Below are 15,437 nucleotides of genomic sequence, written 5' to 3' on the forward strand. Positions count from 1 at the left end.
TACAGGATGGGAGGGTGTGCCTAAAGCCTCAAAAACTGCGTTTTTAGTCCCAAATAACTTCTTAGACCGCACTGACTCCCCATTTATAATTAAAATGATAGGGAAGTATTGAAAACGGGTAAAATTTGGCAATAAAACAATGAAAAAAACGATCAAAATATATAGAATAGATTGATAATTACTGTCCGAAGATATAGATAATTACAGACCGATGTCGCTACTTCCTGTTATATCTAGAGTAATTGAAAAGCTAATATTTGAGCGAAATGTCAAGTTCCTTGAATCAGGGTAATTTTGTCGTTCTACTCAATTTTTCTTCAGGAGAGCGATGTCGAACGAGCAAGCTATTCTGTTTTTAACGCCGTTTGTTTATGATGCGTTTGACTGTTGTCTGAAAGTTGTGTCAGTATTCTTAGATATCAAGAAGGTCTTCGACTGCATGGAATATGAAATAGTGTTGAAAAATTTAGAGAATTGTGGTATTTGGGGTAATATATTGCAGTTATTAAGATCTTTCCTGAATAAACGGACCCAGTGCGTTAAAATGGGGATTTTAAATCAAGTGACAAAAGTATAAAATGGGGCGTTCACGAAGGATCAGTATTTGGGGTAATCTATTGCAGTTATTAAGATGCAAGATGCAGATGCAGTTATGGTGTTCACCAAGGATCAGTTCTGGGCTCTATTTTTTTATACATATGAATGATCTGGATAAGTGCCTGGTAAGCTGTGGTCTGTCAAGTTTGTACGGTTAAGGCTATTTTACCGAGCTTTGCAGATGATACTCATTGTATGGTGGCTTCTAGGACAGAAAAGGAGCTGCTAAAACTTTGGAAAGTGGTATGCTATGCATTGAAAAATCGATGAGACAGAATAAGCTGAAGTTGAACCACAAGAAAAGCTCCTTGGTAATACATGGTTGAAGCCCGAATTATTATCCTTGGATTGAGCAGATACAGTTAAGTGAAAACATCATCATTCATGCTGAATTATTGAAGTTTCTAGGAGTTGTACTGGACGAATGCCTCAGCTCTAAGAATCATGTCCGTCACATATCCCAAGATTGCTCGTAGCATCGGAATGATAAGAGAACTAAAGCATATTTTTCCGGATAATATCCGAAGGACACAATCAAGGCACACACTGGAGACTTTGACAATATATACTTATGTATATAATATCCTTTTAGTTTTCCAAATCAGGTGTCATAAGCCCCCCCCCCCCCACACACACACTAAAAAATTGCTTAAGAAAAGAAAACTTAAGCATATTTTTCCGGATAATATCCTAAAAACTTAAGAAAACTTAAGCATATTTTCCCGGATAATATCCTAAGGACACTTTATTTCTCTCTTGGGCATACATAGCTAGTATACTGTATTACTGTATGGTCTTCTACGTTCGTAGTTCATCTTCATCCATTGAGAGTGCTACAAAATAAAGTGGTTAGAGTGCTGACGGGTGTAGATTAACGTTCTTCATTGAGGTCCAGGTATATTGAACTTAAGATTTTGTCCATTTTCGGTATTGTGAAATTTTATAATACCCTATTTATGTTTAAGAACTAAAATAATTTGTTGGCCAAGTGCTTCAGTGGTCGTTTTTTTACCTGTTTCAAGCGTTCACAAGCATAATACAAGGAGTTCAGGTCAGTTTAGAAATCCTAGAGTTGTTGCTAAATGATAGAAGTTTTTTTTACGTCATGCTTACCCTAGTGACTGGAATACTTTGCCATAGAATATTGTACAAGAATAAAACCAGAGTGAGTTTCGAAGGTAGCTGAAAAGTCATTATTTTAAGGTCTGTGAGAAGGATGGGTGATGAGTTCTCTGGTTTCTTTATTTAATAATTAAATTGATTTATTTTTTTGGTTTGATGATGGGTGGTGCCAAATGGTTTTTATTTGATTTTTTTTTTGTCGTTTCTTGTTTTATTTCTGGCGGTTAATTATCGTCACCTTTCATAAGTTGATTTATGTTAGGTCTAGTGGGGTGATTATTTACCTAAACAAGCTTGGCTTCAAGTTTTGTTGTGTTTATTGTTGATGAATAAACCCTTTCTTCTTTAAAAAAAAAAAAAAAATTGTACCAATAATAATAGAAGTCCGTATATTTTGTCTTTGTAACCGAAAATCTTTATTAATGAACCAAAGAAAAAAAAAAAAAAATGGACACTATAGTCCAACTATCTTTCTTTATAGTGTTTATGCAGTTGAAAAACTTTACTCTGCTTTAATATATATGACAATAATTGACATTGAGAATCGCAAAATCAAAAAGCACGGTCAAATCTCACTGATTTGAAATGAAAATCGAGTAGTTTCTGAAATAAGTCTGAATAAGATGATTGTGACATTTTGAAACAAGATGGTAAAAACCTAATAATCCTTTGGGGTTTTCAGACTTTTGGGCAATAGAGTTTCTTCAGTAACTTCTTCAAGTTTCTTCAGTAACAACTATAATCGAAGTTAGTTGTATCGTAAGTTTGAATTAATTAAAACAATTTCAGCGAGTTTGTGAGTGAAATCACCGAAAAGGATTCTACAGTAGAATTATGGCAATTTCCAAATGTTGTAGTCACTTACTTTCAGAATTTGTATTCTATGTGTGATATTCCTATTTTGAGAAAGTATGATACAAAATTGGGTTTTCTTTTGCAATTTTCTACTTTTTAAGCTATGAAATTATGAGTAACTTCAAGTTTTCCTATCTTTTTAATGTACATTTACTTCCAGAATTTTTATTCTGTATAAGACAAGAATGTTTTGAAAAAGGTTATAAAAGACCTTATTTTCTTGTGGAATTTTCAGTTCTTGGGACTATGGAGTTTTCAGTAATTTCAATAACTATAATCGACATTAATTGTCTCACATTTTTGAAATGAATAAAACAAAATCAACTTATTATTAACATAAATCCAATCAAAAGGATCTTAAACTTAAAAATTTTCATATTTCTTAATGTTTAATATAATAAATTGATTAATAATAACAATTATATAAAAACATAATAACATATTGATATATGTTTTATTTAATGTTCACTTACTTTCAGAATATTCTATGCATAATAGTCCTGCTTTAGAGAAGATAATAAAAGATTCAGTTTTCTTTTCCAAGTTTCAGCTTTTGGGCAAAGAAATATTCAGTAATTTTGATAATTATAAAATATAAATTTTAAGGTCAAATTACCGCTTAAGCAGAATCGTTATTTTGTGGAGTCTCAGCATGTTGACGTCAGTAAGAATCTTTTGAAAGACCCCGAAATAAAAGAAAACCATGCCCCTCAAGGCTCAGCAGAGGAGGTAAGTAGTCAGGGAAGGGTGGCAGCCGTGACTGTAAGTGATTTATTTTTGAACTCCGTTGATTTTGTCTATATATGTATTAGCTGATAAAGCCAAGTACGAACTATCGCCCTTTGGAATAGTCACCTTTAGAGGGAAAAAAGGTCCTCTAAACTATGTTTTATTTAAATGTTTTTTTTTTTTTTTTTTTTTTTTTTTTTTTTTTTTTTATTGTTGAAAAAGAAAATCCAGCCCATTGGTCTTCTAGGTTAGCATGTGTGTTCCAACTATATTGATAAATTTTTTCCTGGAATTGATTTTGAGTTAAAAGGTCCGTTCTTTTGCACTAAGATCTTACATCTAAGATCTCACATCTTTCTGCAAAGATTTCCGTTCTTTTAACTCATGTTTGTTCTAAGATCTTACAGCTCACTGAAATTTCCAAAAAGTGTGAAAGGTATCATATTTATACAAAATAGAGCAATGATGAGAGAACTTTGTTGATATACTCATCATTGTTCTTAGACAACTGACCAAAACAGAATGATGAAAGACGTTTGCAAAAGAACGCTATAAGGTGTAAGATCTTAGTGCTAAGATTTCACTTTTAAGCGTTCTTTGTTAAAAGATGTGATATCTTAGCACAAAGATGAGTAAAAGATTGGCCCTTTCCCCGCTAATCTTCACACGGTGAGGCTAATAAATTTATTAATCTGGTGATAATCTATCTGCTATAGTTTTTGAGAAACGACCTAGTTACAAAACGTAAAACAAATTTATTATTTTATATATTATTTCCACTATGCGCTATATAGAATTTCTTTGGCATAAAATTTCAAAATGTGAAAGTCTGATTAAAGACAGGTTCTTAATAAATAGCTTTTAAAAGTATTTAAATGATATTTGTTTTAGTTGGGGGCCTTATCGCTTTCAACTCTTCCCACATTGTTAGAGATCTGATGAAAATATTTTGGATATTTTGTAAAATTGTCCTTCTTCTGCTGGCGATTCTAAGATTTTGTAGCACTATTTTCGGGGTGCAAAAATCCAAGAAATCTTTTGGGTTGCTATCAAGCCTCATCTCCCACATCAAAGAGAATCAATGATCTATAAAAATATTATCATCCTAGGGAAGATCATTCTTTATTAGTAGATCAATACTAATATTTTATTAGTATTGCGCGTACTAGCCACAATACTTGTACTACTGACCACCCCTAAAAAGTGAAATATAACTCATGGTGGTAAGTATACCTCGTTACGTAAAAGAAGAAGAAGGTTTGGATTCTGGATTAAAAAATAGTTGGAAGGTCTTGTTGTCTCATCAAGGTAGCACTGTTGTAGGCTCTCTGTGAAGCATCTCTGATTTCTTAATTGATTGAAACTTCGCTGATTTTATTTCTATCAGGGATCGAGTTTTTTCGAGAGTGGGGGAGGGATGGAGACGTTTTCTCCAGTCCTCAAAAAACATTATTTACAAAGTTTTGTTTTCATTTTCATATTTTCTGTGGTGCAGGCTCTTTGGTTGAAAATAGTATAAGAATAAATATGTTATCTTCTGCTGCCAAAACATAGTAAAAACATATTATATTGACAAAATCTTGTGTCTTCGCCAAGAAAAGAACAGGGTGACAAAAGATGGGAAGAAAACGGAGCTATTGACAGATTCCTGCACTTCATTTTTTTCCTGTTCTAATAATAAATAAAAAATTTGTTTTGACGATTTTATTGAACACTTGAATCTCTTTAAGTGTTCATTAATGTTAAGTGTTCATTAAGTGTTACATCTATAGACCAAGTTTTTAAAACTCCACATTGCTGATTTTACTTATGGAAATATAAGTAATATGGTAATCAGTAATGCTTGTAATATATTAAAGTAATATAGTAATCAGGAAACTAATGTAATATCAGTAACATACTGATATTACTTATTGTTGTTATTACCATAGTACTATTTCTATATTAATTATGTAGTTAAAAAAATGGAGATACTAAATTTTGCAGAGGATAGGTGCATTGTTTTGCGCTAGTGAGTCAATTTTTAGAACCGTCCATTTGAGATGTAAAGTCCTATTCTTTTAGTTCATTACTTTGATAAGGAGTAAATAACTTCAGAGCTTAGGGTTAAAGACACACGTAGGAGGGAGAGGGATGGTTCAAGATCAGGCCCAACCTCCCTGAAATCCTAAATTTTACCGAATTTCTGGGCACTTCATGTTCAAATTATCAATTGTTTTTTTCTTTATTACCCTCCACCATGAAAAAAAAAATGCTTGTATATAGGGTATTCAGGGTATTCAGGATGGTAGTTAAACAAAAAAAAAAAAAAAAAATTTAATAGAAGGAAATCTTCAAATAATTTTTAAATTAATCAAGTTATTTTTTCGTTTGTTTGATAAAGGGGATTTTTGGCAGTGTAGTATGGACTTAACGGGAATTAAAACCTCTGTGTCAGTGACAGCGCAACGATAGCCTACAGAGCGGGTTTACATCAAATTTAATTTTAAAAGTGCGTTTATAGGCTGCTATTTTTTCATTTTTAATTGAGGGAGAGGGTGTCAGTGAACCCGTCTAACAAAAGAAGATATTCCTACCCCTATCAACCCCTCTCTTGTGCGCATGTATGATGATTACTGCTATATATTTTCTATATCATATTATTGCATTGTTATCATCCAAAATAGCTAATTCTGAGCTGTAGGCCTGACTGTGGACAGTCCAAAAAAAAAAAAAAAAAAAAAAAAAAAAAAAAAAAAAAAAAAAAAAAATCATGTTTGGGGTGAAAGGGAGGACGGGTTAGTGGAAGTCTCTTTAGTTTTTTTTTCTACCGGCTGAAAGTCCCCCTTGTTCTTCATTTTTTGTCGAACGATCGTGTTTAGACCAGGTAATATTACTCTACAATTATTGTTTAAGCTAAGCAAAATTTCGTGAAATTAAATAAAAATTATTTTAAAGCTCTATTTATTTGTTCTTTAAAGTTTGGATCAAAGGCTGCCGCAGCTGGACCAAGTAATGATGCTGTCATTACCGGCACTGGAACTGGGTTGGACGCCCCTCCGTTGGTCAGTACTGCAGATATTCCTGAAGATATTTCGCATTTCTACGCCAAAATTGATAAAGATGACGATGACGACGAGTGTTTATCCAAAGAAATCATATCGTTCGAAATAGATCAAGTAATTTATATTTTTATTACTTTAGCAGTAGTCTCTTGGCATGCTAGTTTTAAACGATAAGAATAGGTAGTCATTAAGCTGGCGAAGGGGATCTGGGTTGGGTTACACCCCTGAAATGTTTTCAGCACTTCCTGAGGGTGTTTCCACATCCAGGTGAGAACCTCTGTCCTTGGGCTTCTGAAATGTATTTGAAATTACCCTAAGCTGTACAAAAAGTACAGTTTATAGTTAATGTTGGATGGTGAAAACAAACTAGGGGTATTTTTTTTTAATTCTGTTTTTAGAATGCTAAAATAATAAAAGTTCAGCTTAAAAGAGACCTATGTCACAGTCATTGACACAATACTGACATGTTTGACGAGTATTGGCAAACATTAACATATTTGGTTATGGGCTTCTTAAACCCTTTATTTAACTCTATCTCAGGAGGTTCCCCCATTTCCAGCAGTTTGATTGTGCTAAAAGTTTGCATACGCATTGACAGTACAATAGTAGAGTTCTGGTGACAGTACAATTTAATCAATTACACGAATAAATTATTATTGATTTATTTATGAATTGCAATTAATTATTTCAGTTAGTTGTAAATTGTTTCATTATTCTTTCTTAATTTATTAATTATTTATCTAGTAAGGTATTAAATGGATGAATAAGTGACCGAATACTTGCCCGCCAAGGAAGTGACCTGGGTTCGATTTGCGGTTGATGTATTAGCTAAAACAAATCATTAACTACACAATATTAATTGAAAACAGTGAAATAAAACTGTTAAGTAAGAATTTATTTAAAAGATAGCTAGTACCTCCAAAAGTGCCAAACCGTTAGTACTAATTGTATCGTCCTATACGGGAAAATTGAATGTTTTTAAGAACTGGGGTTCTCATGATGTAGTAACACGTTAGCGCTTCGTGATAGTCGCGTTTTTATGTTCAAATTGAGTGCTTTAGAATTCATCAAATAGTTGAAAAGCGAAAAGTTGAAAAAAAAAAGAAATTCGCTGCTACGCGAAACACTGAAATTCCTGAAGACTAAAAATGAAATCATCTGCTGTTCATGGTAAAAACATCTTTTATTTTGATATTAAAATATCTAGATTTTGAAAAAAAAATTGTATTTTCTTTGAAACCAGTTTGTAACCAGACTGTACACAAGTTTTCATCTAATTTGTAAAAGTTGACACAGAATTAGTAGCCACATTTGCATGAATTTACCTCTCTGGGAGAGGGCGAACTTGTTGAAACAGGAGGATTTACGTAGCTTCCATATGTTTTTGAGGAATATTTATATTTGAATATTTTATTGTCTATTTAATACCTTCCTAACAGGAGAGGATTAAATTGAAAAAATTGGAAAATATTGCCGTATTAGAGGCAAAAGACCGTCAAAATACATATCTGCTCTGAATTTGACTCTACTTTGGCCCGTCAATTTTTTTTTAAATAGGTTACAGTTTTGCCTCTCTTAGCGTAAGTTAATTTTTTGTTTAGTTGGATTAGGTGAACTTTCGGCCCATTGAAATTTCAAAACTACGTATATGCAGAGAAGTGGGAAAGCAGATAGTTGTCCCTTAGAGAAATAAAATTGATAAACCGTCCAAGTACGCAAAATTATGGCTGCTTGGGTGTGAAGGTACTAGGCAGTACCTGAAGTGTGGTTGGGGGGGGGGGGGTTGGAAGATGATTTTCTTTTATGTGTGCTGGTATTTGAATTCTTTATCAGTATACATTGCTCAAGGTGGTTTTCCCTTCTCTTCTCTGTCTGCAGGAATTTTTTCGGAGGGATAGGTTATTTAAATAAATAAATGAGTTATGTATAAATTATTTGACGTGGACTATTGCCGGAAAAATATCAGATTACGGTCGAAATTCTGTCATATCCTGCTTGTTATAAGTTCTACGGTGTAATGCCCATGTCAAACTGCGACAATGTTTTATCCCTTAGCCTATAATTAACTTAAGCAACTTTATGTTTATTTAGATTATCCGTGGTTTGTGAACATAGGATGTTCAATAGTAGAAAGGTGCGTAGAGGTGGAAAGGAAATGGTTTTCTTTAAGAAAAAGAAAAATTGATAACCCGCAATATAAGCATTCCTAAGTCCTGTTCAAATGTGCAAAGTCCTAGGAACTGGAAGGATAACGAGCGAGTAACTGAAAAGGAGGCGTTGGAGGTTTGAAGGGAACATTTTGTCCCGTCTACCCTGTCTTAATAGGATTAATAGCGAAAGGAGATGCAAGTTATTAGCGGAATGTCTAGAAAGCAGACCGCATTCAGATATTTTTTCGAGGGGAAAGTTGAAATTTGAAAAGCAATACGAAACAGGGGAAGTATACGGATATTAATGGAAATAATGGTAAAAATTCTAGAAATAGCGATTTATTTTGGAGAGGGGAGTGTCCGTAACCTCCAGTCCTTGCTGCGTACGTTTCTTAAAAGTGGTGTTCTATCTATCAGGACCGTATCCGGGATTTTGTTTAGAGGTGAGGTTGGAGGTTTAAAAAGAATATTATTTTGGGGGAAGGGGTTAAGTTTTTTTACCTGTATTTTTCAGACCGATATCTGAGTCTGATTTTTTTTTATTCTTTTAGAAGAAATAGTCTTTTTACCAGTCGAAAAATATCTCGTGGTTAAAATAAAATAACCCCCCTTGATACACCGGTGCTATCTACTCTGTATCTTTGAATGCTGATTTGAGTAAAAAGTACTACAATAAATTTGCTCCGGCTTTAAGTTTTGTTCTATTTCTCTGCTCTTGTCTGCAAGCATGATTTGGGTTGTTTTAGAAATTGTCAGTCAGTGTCCTTAATTTCTGTTTCTTTTCTAAAATCATTTGGAATCCTTGCAGATGAGATGCAACACGTTAAAATGCCCTCTTTTGGCCGAGTATGACTTCAAAAACGATACGCAGATTCTGGAGATCTCCATTGATTTAAAGCCAGGTACAGTTCTCCGTGAATATCAATAAAAGTATATGAGGAAAATATTTGGCAACGGTCGTGCTCGTTCGGGTCTACCTGTATTACCGTGTGGCGCTGGAAAGAGTCTAGTCGGAGTTACAGCCGTCTGTACAGTTCGGAAGAAGGCCCTGGTGTTGTGCAATTCAAGTGCGTAAATTTTATATCTAAAAAGTACGCAAATACGAAATATGTACGCAACAAGTGTGTAAATTAAGCATGTTACGTGAATCTTAATTCTTGAAATTTACAGTTGAGAAGAAGAGTCTTGCTAGGTAGTAAACTTTGCTTAAAAAAAGTACGCAAATGCGTAAAATTCGCGCCAATAAGTACGTAAAATTCACGCTAACAAGTACGTAAATCTAGCACGTAAAATGAATTTTAATTCTAAAAATCTTCTTTTCTGAAGGCTTTCTGGCTGTGTAAACACAAATAAGTAAAATTTACGGTAGCAAGTACAAAAATCAAGCACGTAAAATAAATCTCGATTTAAAAAAAATTCAGTTCAGAAGAAGGCTCTTGCTGTGTAATTGACGCAGTTTGTATGCAAAAAAGTACGTAAATACGTAAAATTCACGCTAACAAATACGTAAATAAAACACGTAAAATAAATTTTAATTCTAAAAATTTGCAGTTCACAAGAAGGTTTTAGCTGTGTAATTCACGTACGTAAATTTTGATCTACAAAATTCCACAAATAAGCAAAATTTACGCAAACAATCTCGTAAATCAAGCACGTACAATGAATTTTCATAAAATAGATTTTTAATTAAAAAGATTCACAATTTGGAACAATGATTTTTATTGTTTAATTCGAGAATACAATCTTCGGATGTAAAAGCAGTAGGCTATGTAAATATGTAAAGTGATTCTTACGAATTTTGATTCTATGAATATTTGATTATAAAGATTTTTAATTGAAAAAAACTTGCAGTTTGGAAGAAGGCTCTCATGCTGCGTGATTCAAGTAGGCAAACTTGTATCTGAAAAGGTGCCTAAACAATCAAAATTAAAAAAAAAAATTCTTTTGATTAAAAAAAAATAAAAAAAAACGAAACAAAATTCACTCAAAATGAATAATTAAAATAGAATTTTAGTTTATAAGTTTTACAGCTCGGCAGAAGGCTCTATAATATAGCCTTCATTATAATATAGCCTTCATTATATTATAATCATTATATAGCAGAAGGCTATATAATGTGTTTCAAATGAGTAAACTTTACTTCTAAAGAGTTTGTAAATACGCAAAATTTACGCATTTGAATAAATAAATTAAGTACATGAAATCAGTTTTAAATAAAAAACTTTAATAAAAAAATGATATTAAAAAAAAAACCCTAAAACATAGAAAAAAGCCGGATATTCGGCACTACCCCAAAACGCATTTTCAACTGTAAAAATAAAAAAAGAGTTCTCCAATTGACTTTCCGTGTACATGTCCGCCTAACATACATTCTAATGGTGGTAATTTATTGTACCAGTTAATTGTGTTTCACCTTGTATTTTTTTTCTTTTTTTTAAATCTTCTTCTTTCTCTTTTTGCGAAGTTTCCACTTTTTTATTTGTTTCTTTTTGTGATGAAGGTGATGCATCGAGTTCCACCTCTCTGTCCATGTTTGTTAAAAGTTTTTGTGTTGTGTTAGTTCAATAAAAAAGTTCATTTACAAAAATGAACATACATGGAATGAGGCTCTAACACCAAGGAGTTTACTAGGCTGTATTTCTTAATAAACAGTGTTGCAATTATGTTATTTCAAGTCCTAAAGGAAGTTAAAAATGATTATCTTTACTTTCGGTCTAAAATTGACGTTTAGATTTTTTTATTTATGGTTATTTTTAGTTTTTATTTAAATATACTTCTGTACTTGAATACTTTTACATATTCTATGAAAGAGCTGTATACAAATTTTGAGTAACTTCCTGAAAAATATTTTAGGGTCCCCCCCCCCACCTCCTCGCTCTGTTTTAGTGCCCCCTCTGCTTAACACTAATGAAAATTTTGCAATATGTCATTTTGTTCAAACTAGTCAAAAAGGTTAAATGATTATAGTTCCAGAGATGCCACACCCCCATAGCCCCGGGGCAAGGATTGTAAACTATGCAATATCCCCATTGTTTATATTCTGGATTTATCATTAGAAAAACGGGAAATATTTAATTCTGGGTGCATTTGAAAAGGTTAGGGGAATTAAGGTGAAACCTTAGCGAATGATGAGGGGTGTGCTATACTAAATCAAAAGGCATTATGTGTATCCGATTTATCAAAACGGAGGATGATCTGCAATGTTTTAAGAACCACTGAGGGCATTGAGTTGAAACTTGCAGGACATGTTGGGGGGTGATGTCAAAAAGTGAGTGAAGGGCTAAAAGACCCGACCATGCCTTTTAATTACAATCCCTCCAAAAATATTTGATCAAAATTTTGGAAAAGACACATTGTTAAAAATAGTCAAAAGCTCAAATAACTATGCCTATGGGGATGACATAAACCCCTACACCACTTGAGAGGGATTCTGAACATAAAAAACACACTTTGTGCAGGCTGAATGTTAGAAGGACGTATTACCAATATCTAAGTAACCGCTGAGGGTATTAAGTCAAACTTTCAAGGGATGTTGAAGAGTTATCGGAGGGTGTCCAGCCCCCCTTGCCCTTTTTAGATGCTCCCTCCTCTCGTCACTGATCAAAATTTTGAAAAGGCAATTTTTTCAAAAAAGTTAAATCTAATAGCTATGCCTCCATGGATGCAGCGCTCCCCACAACCCCCTGGGTAAGGATTGTAAATTATGCGATTTATCGTTACGAAAAAGGAGGAATTTCCGATTCTAGATGTGTTCGAAAAGCCTAAGGCTATTAAGGTAACATATTAAGGTACTAACATAAATGAATAAATAAATCTTAAAACGAGTAAAACTTAATTGAGTATGGAAATCAAGCTTAAAATGAACATAAATCACTACAAACAAGAGTTTGGCTACTGCCCCCTTCCCTAACTGGAAAAGTCTTAAGCCTACTGCGTCATTGGCGCTTCACTAAAAACTAAATGCGTCGAGAACATTCCTTAGAGAACTAATAAAATTAAGATGAATATTTGATATAAAATGATATTAATTGCTGAAAGCTCAGCAGCTCAAAATTATATTTCAATATAATTTGTATTTTTATTTTCAATGTTGTAATAAGTACAAAAGAAAATATCCGTAGCATAAATCTCTTGTTTTAATTGATTGCTCCTTATTTCTTTTATAATCAACATAAAGTAGTTTCTTTTCACATCTTGTCCACATCTAGATGCAAATTATCTAGAAATTTTGTTCATAATTGGAAAATTATCTGTTTTCTAATTCATGTTCATTTCATACAGCTCCTTATTTCTTTGATTATCAGCATAAATTATTTTCTTTCACATCTTATCCACATCTACTTGTAAATTGTTTATATATTTTATTTTATGCTTATCTTGCATCACTCACTTGTTTTCTTTCTTTTTCTTTTTCAATTTTATTGATTTTTAAACTACCTTTTTCTTTTTAGTGGAATTGTTTATGTACACATGTTCTGTTTGTTTTCTATTTTACTGAGTTTTATTTTTTTTGGGCCAATAATGATATTAGATTTAGGCACTAGGAGATGGTTTGTATTTATAGATTTGTTTTATATTAAAATATTCACTTATTTAATCATAAAGTAGTTAATAGAAGAAAAAAGCTGAATTGAGGGAAAAAGTAAAACATTAAGCTGCTAAGTATTCCGAAAAAAAAACAAAAAAAAAAAAAAAAAAAAAAGGAAACATAATTTGTGAAACTGCCAATTGAAGGGGAAAATTCGAAGAGATACGAGGGGGGGGGGAGCAGAATTAAAAGAAAATAGGAACAAATACCAAGTTGCATAATAGCCTGGGAGACCAGGTATCCTTTTTTCCTCTTATTTTTAAAATTAAATATAAAACCAGAACCTAAAAGCCAGGGATCAACTTAGACATAAGAAAAATTAGCAAACTTAAGAGCAAGATTAAGCAAGGATTGCAAAGGATTGAAAGAACGAAAAGGAGTAAGTGAAAAGGAGATATAATTGAATTTAAGTTCTAGTTTTAAGGGCGGAAAAAGTGAATCGCTAGCTGGGTTACTGTGGTTATAAAGGAGGGTGTTGGGGATGAAGGAGGCATCAAAAGCCATAAGTAGAGCTTTTGTGGTCTAAAAGCTCCTCGCATTGTATGTGTTATTTTGCCATAAGAGTATATTGGATTCAAAGCTCCTTCCCGTTATCCCTTTTCTCTTCTCCATTAACCATTCCCGCTTTTCAGTATCCATTATTCTTTCATTTCAAAAGCGGAAAATCTTGCCAAGTACATCAGAATGTCTTTTTTTTTTAGGTGTTTCGGTGGAGCAGTGGAAGGCCCAGTTTAAGATGTGGAGCACTGCCACTGACAATATAATCTGCTTATTTACGTCCGATGCTAAGGAAAAACCAACGAACGCCAGTATTTCAATTACCACATACCCTATGATAACGTATGGCCAAAAAAGAGCAGGTGAAGGAGAACAGACAATGAAGTGGCTTCAGGACCAAGAATGGGGCATTATGGTTCTTGATGGTTGGTTCAATTTATCTTTTCTTGTGGTTTACTCATTGTTCTAGAAACGAGCATCTCATTGCGTGCAACTGGGGGAACATTTCTAGCTAGTCTTGGAACTGATTGAGAGACAGACGATTGTCTGTTGATTTAGCAATAAAAGTTTATGGATAGGATTTTTAACTTCAAATGTTGAGAAAAGTAAGAAATTCGAGAAACCAGAATCGGAACTCGAAGCTTGCTGAATACCAAAATACGTAAAAGAGTGAAGGGATTATTCAGTTTAGGTAGCTTATAAGAATGAAACTTGGTTCTAGTGTTGACGAAAAAATCGCCAATGCGAGCTTGTGTTTGACAAAATTGCTGCAGCATTAAGTCTCTGATCTTATTGCAAAAAAAGTAACCCTGATGAGTTACTGAAAAAAAAAGAAAAAAAATATGCGCCGAACGCTTGGTGGCGGTCGGGATTTTTTCAACGCTATGGCTTATACCCACTATTACAAATTACCCATACTCTTTGAAAAGGACCTAAAAATATATTTTATTCCAATTTCCAGTCTCTCATTTCTGATACTTACAGGAATTGATTATATTGCATATCAATACCATTCTATTTCAAACAATTAATCTAGTTTTTTTTTGTCTGATATGCAGTAAATTGTTATCCGTACTTTTTCCTCTGTAAACGCATTCTCTTCAAATGATAGAAATCAATTGTGAAATCGTTGATTGAATTTTTAATTCAAAATATTGTTTCAAAAACTAAACAATTTGCTTGAAAAATTATGAATTTTCATTTTAAAAGTTTCATTTAGGCATCGATCTTTTATTTATGTGAAGGAAAGTTTGGAAAATGAAGTATCATTAGGAAATTGAAAGTCACAAATGTAATTATTTTTATGAATTTTTTTTCTCTCCTTTAATCTTAATTATTATTGTAATTTTTTTCTCTTATGGATGTTTTGACGAATAAAAACCACCTGTCCGTAAAATATACTGTTTTCATAAAGGGCTTTAGAGAGGGTAGGGTGGGTGATAAGAAAGCTCAACTTTTATTTACTGTAGTAATTATTTGTAAGCCGTGAAAATATTAATTATTTGTAAATCAAAAGACTAATATTATTTTGCTGTCGTCTTATTCTTATTACAATTAAAATCATACTGCTCGAAACACAAACAATTTGCAGTAAAGCGTGAATGTAAAGCTCTGGCATTTAGATGGTTTAGGAGGGGGGGCTATTCTTACTTATGTTCATTTCTGTTTGTTTTTTTATTTGATTATCTTTGAATTTCTGTTCGTTTTAGGATTCATCTTTTCAGCAGTAGCAGTATCTATTATTGTAATGTTTGAAATTCATTTTAGTTTTTGTTTGTTTTAGGTTTCATTTATTCATTCATATTGCTTTCTGTTTAATTTTTTTAAATAATTTTCAAAATCGAAAGTTGACAT

General features: G+C 32.8%; 1 protein-coding gene across 1 annotated transcript in view; it reads left to right on the forward strand.

Annotated features, from left to right (window-relative positions):
• Positions 1-15,437, forward strand: part of LOC148945485 (general transcription and DNA repair factor IIH helicase/translocase subunit XPB-like) — a 50,172-nt gene that overhangs the window by 9,712 nt on the left and 25,023 nt on the right. The window contains 4 exon segments of the mRNA XM_089099058.1: positions 3,181-3,347; positions 6,314-6,462; positions 9,286-9,564; positions 13,787-14,008. Of these exon segments, the coding sequence (XP_088955184.1) occupies positions 3,181-3,347; positions 6,314-6,462; positions 9,286-9,564; positions 13,787-14,008 (817 nt within the window).

Source organism: Artemia sp. Qi Xiang Cuo, chromosome 13 (assembly GCF_049724085.1).
Source record: "Artemia sp. Qi Xiang Cuo chromosome 13, ASM4972408v1, whole genome shotgun sequence".
Taxonomy (NCBI): Eukaryota; Metazoa; Arthropoda; class Branchiopoda; order Anostraca; family Artemiidae; genus Artemia; species Artemia sp. Qi Xiang Cuo.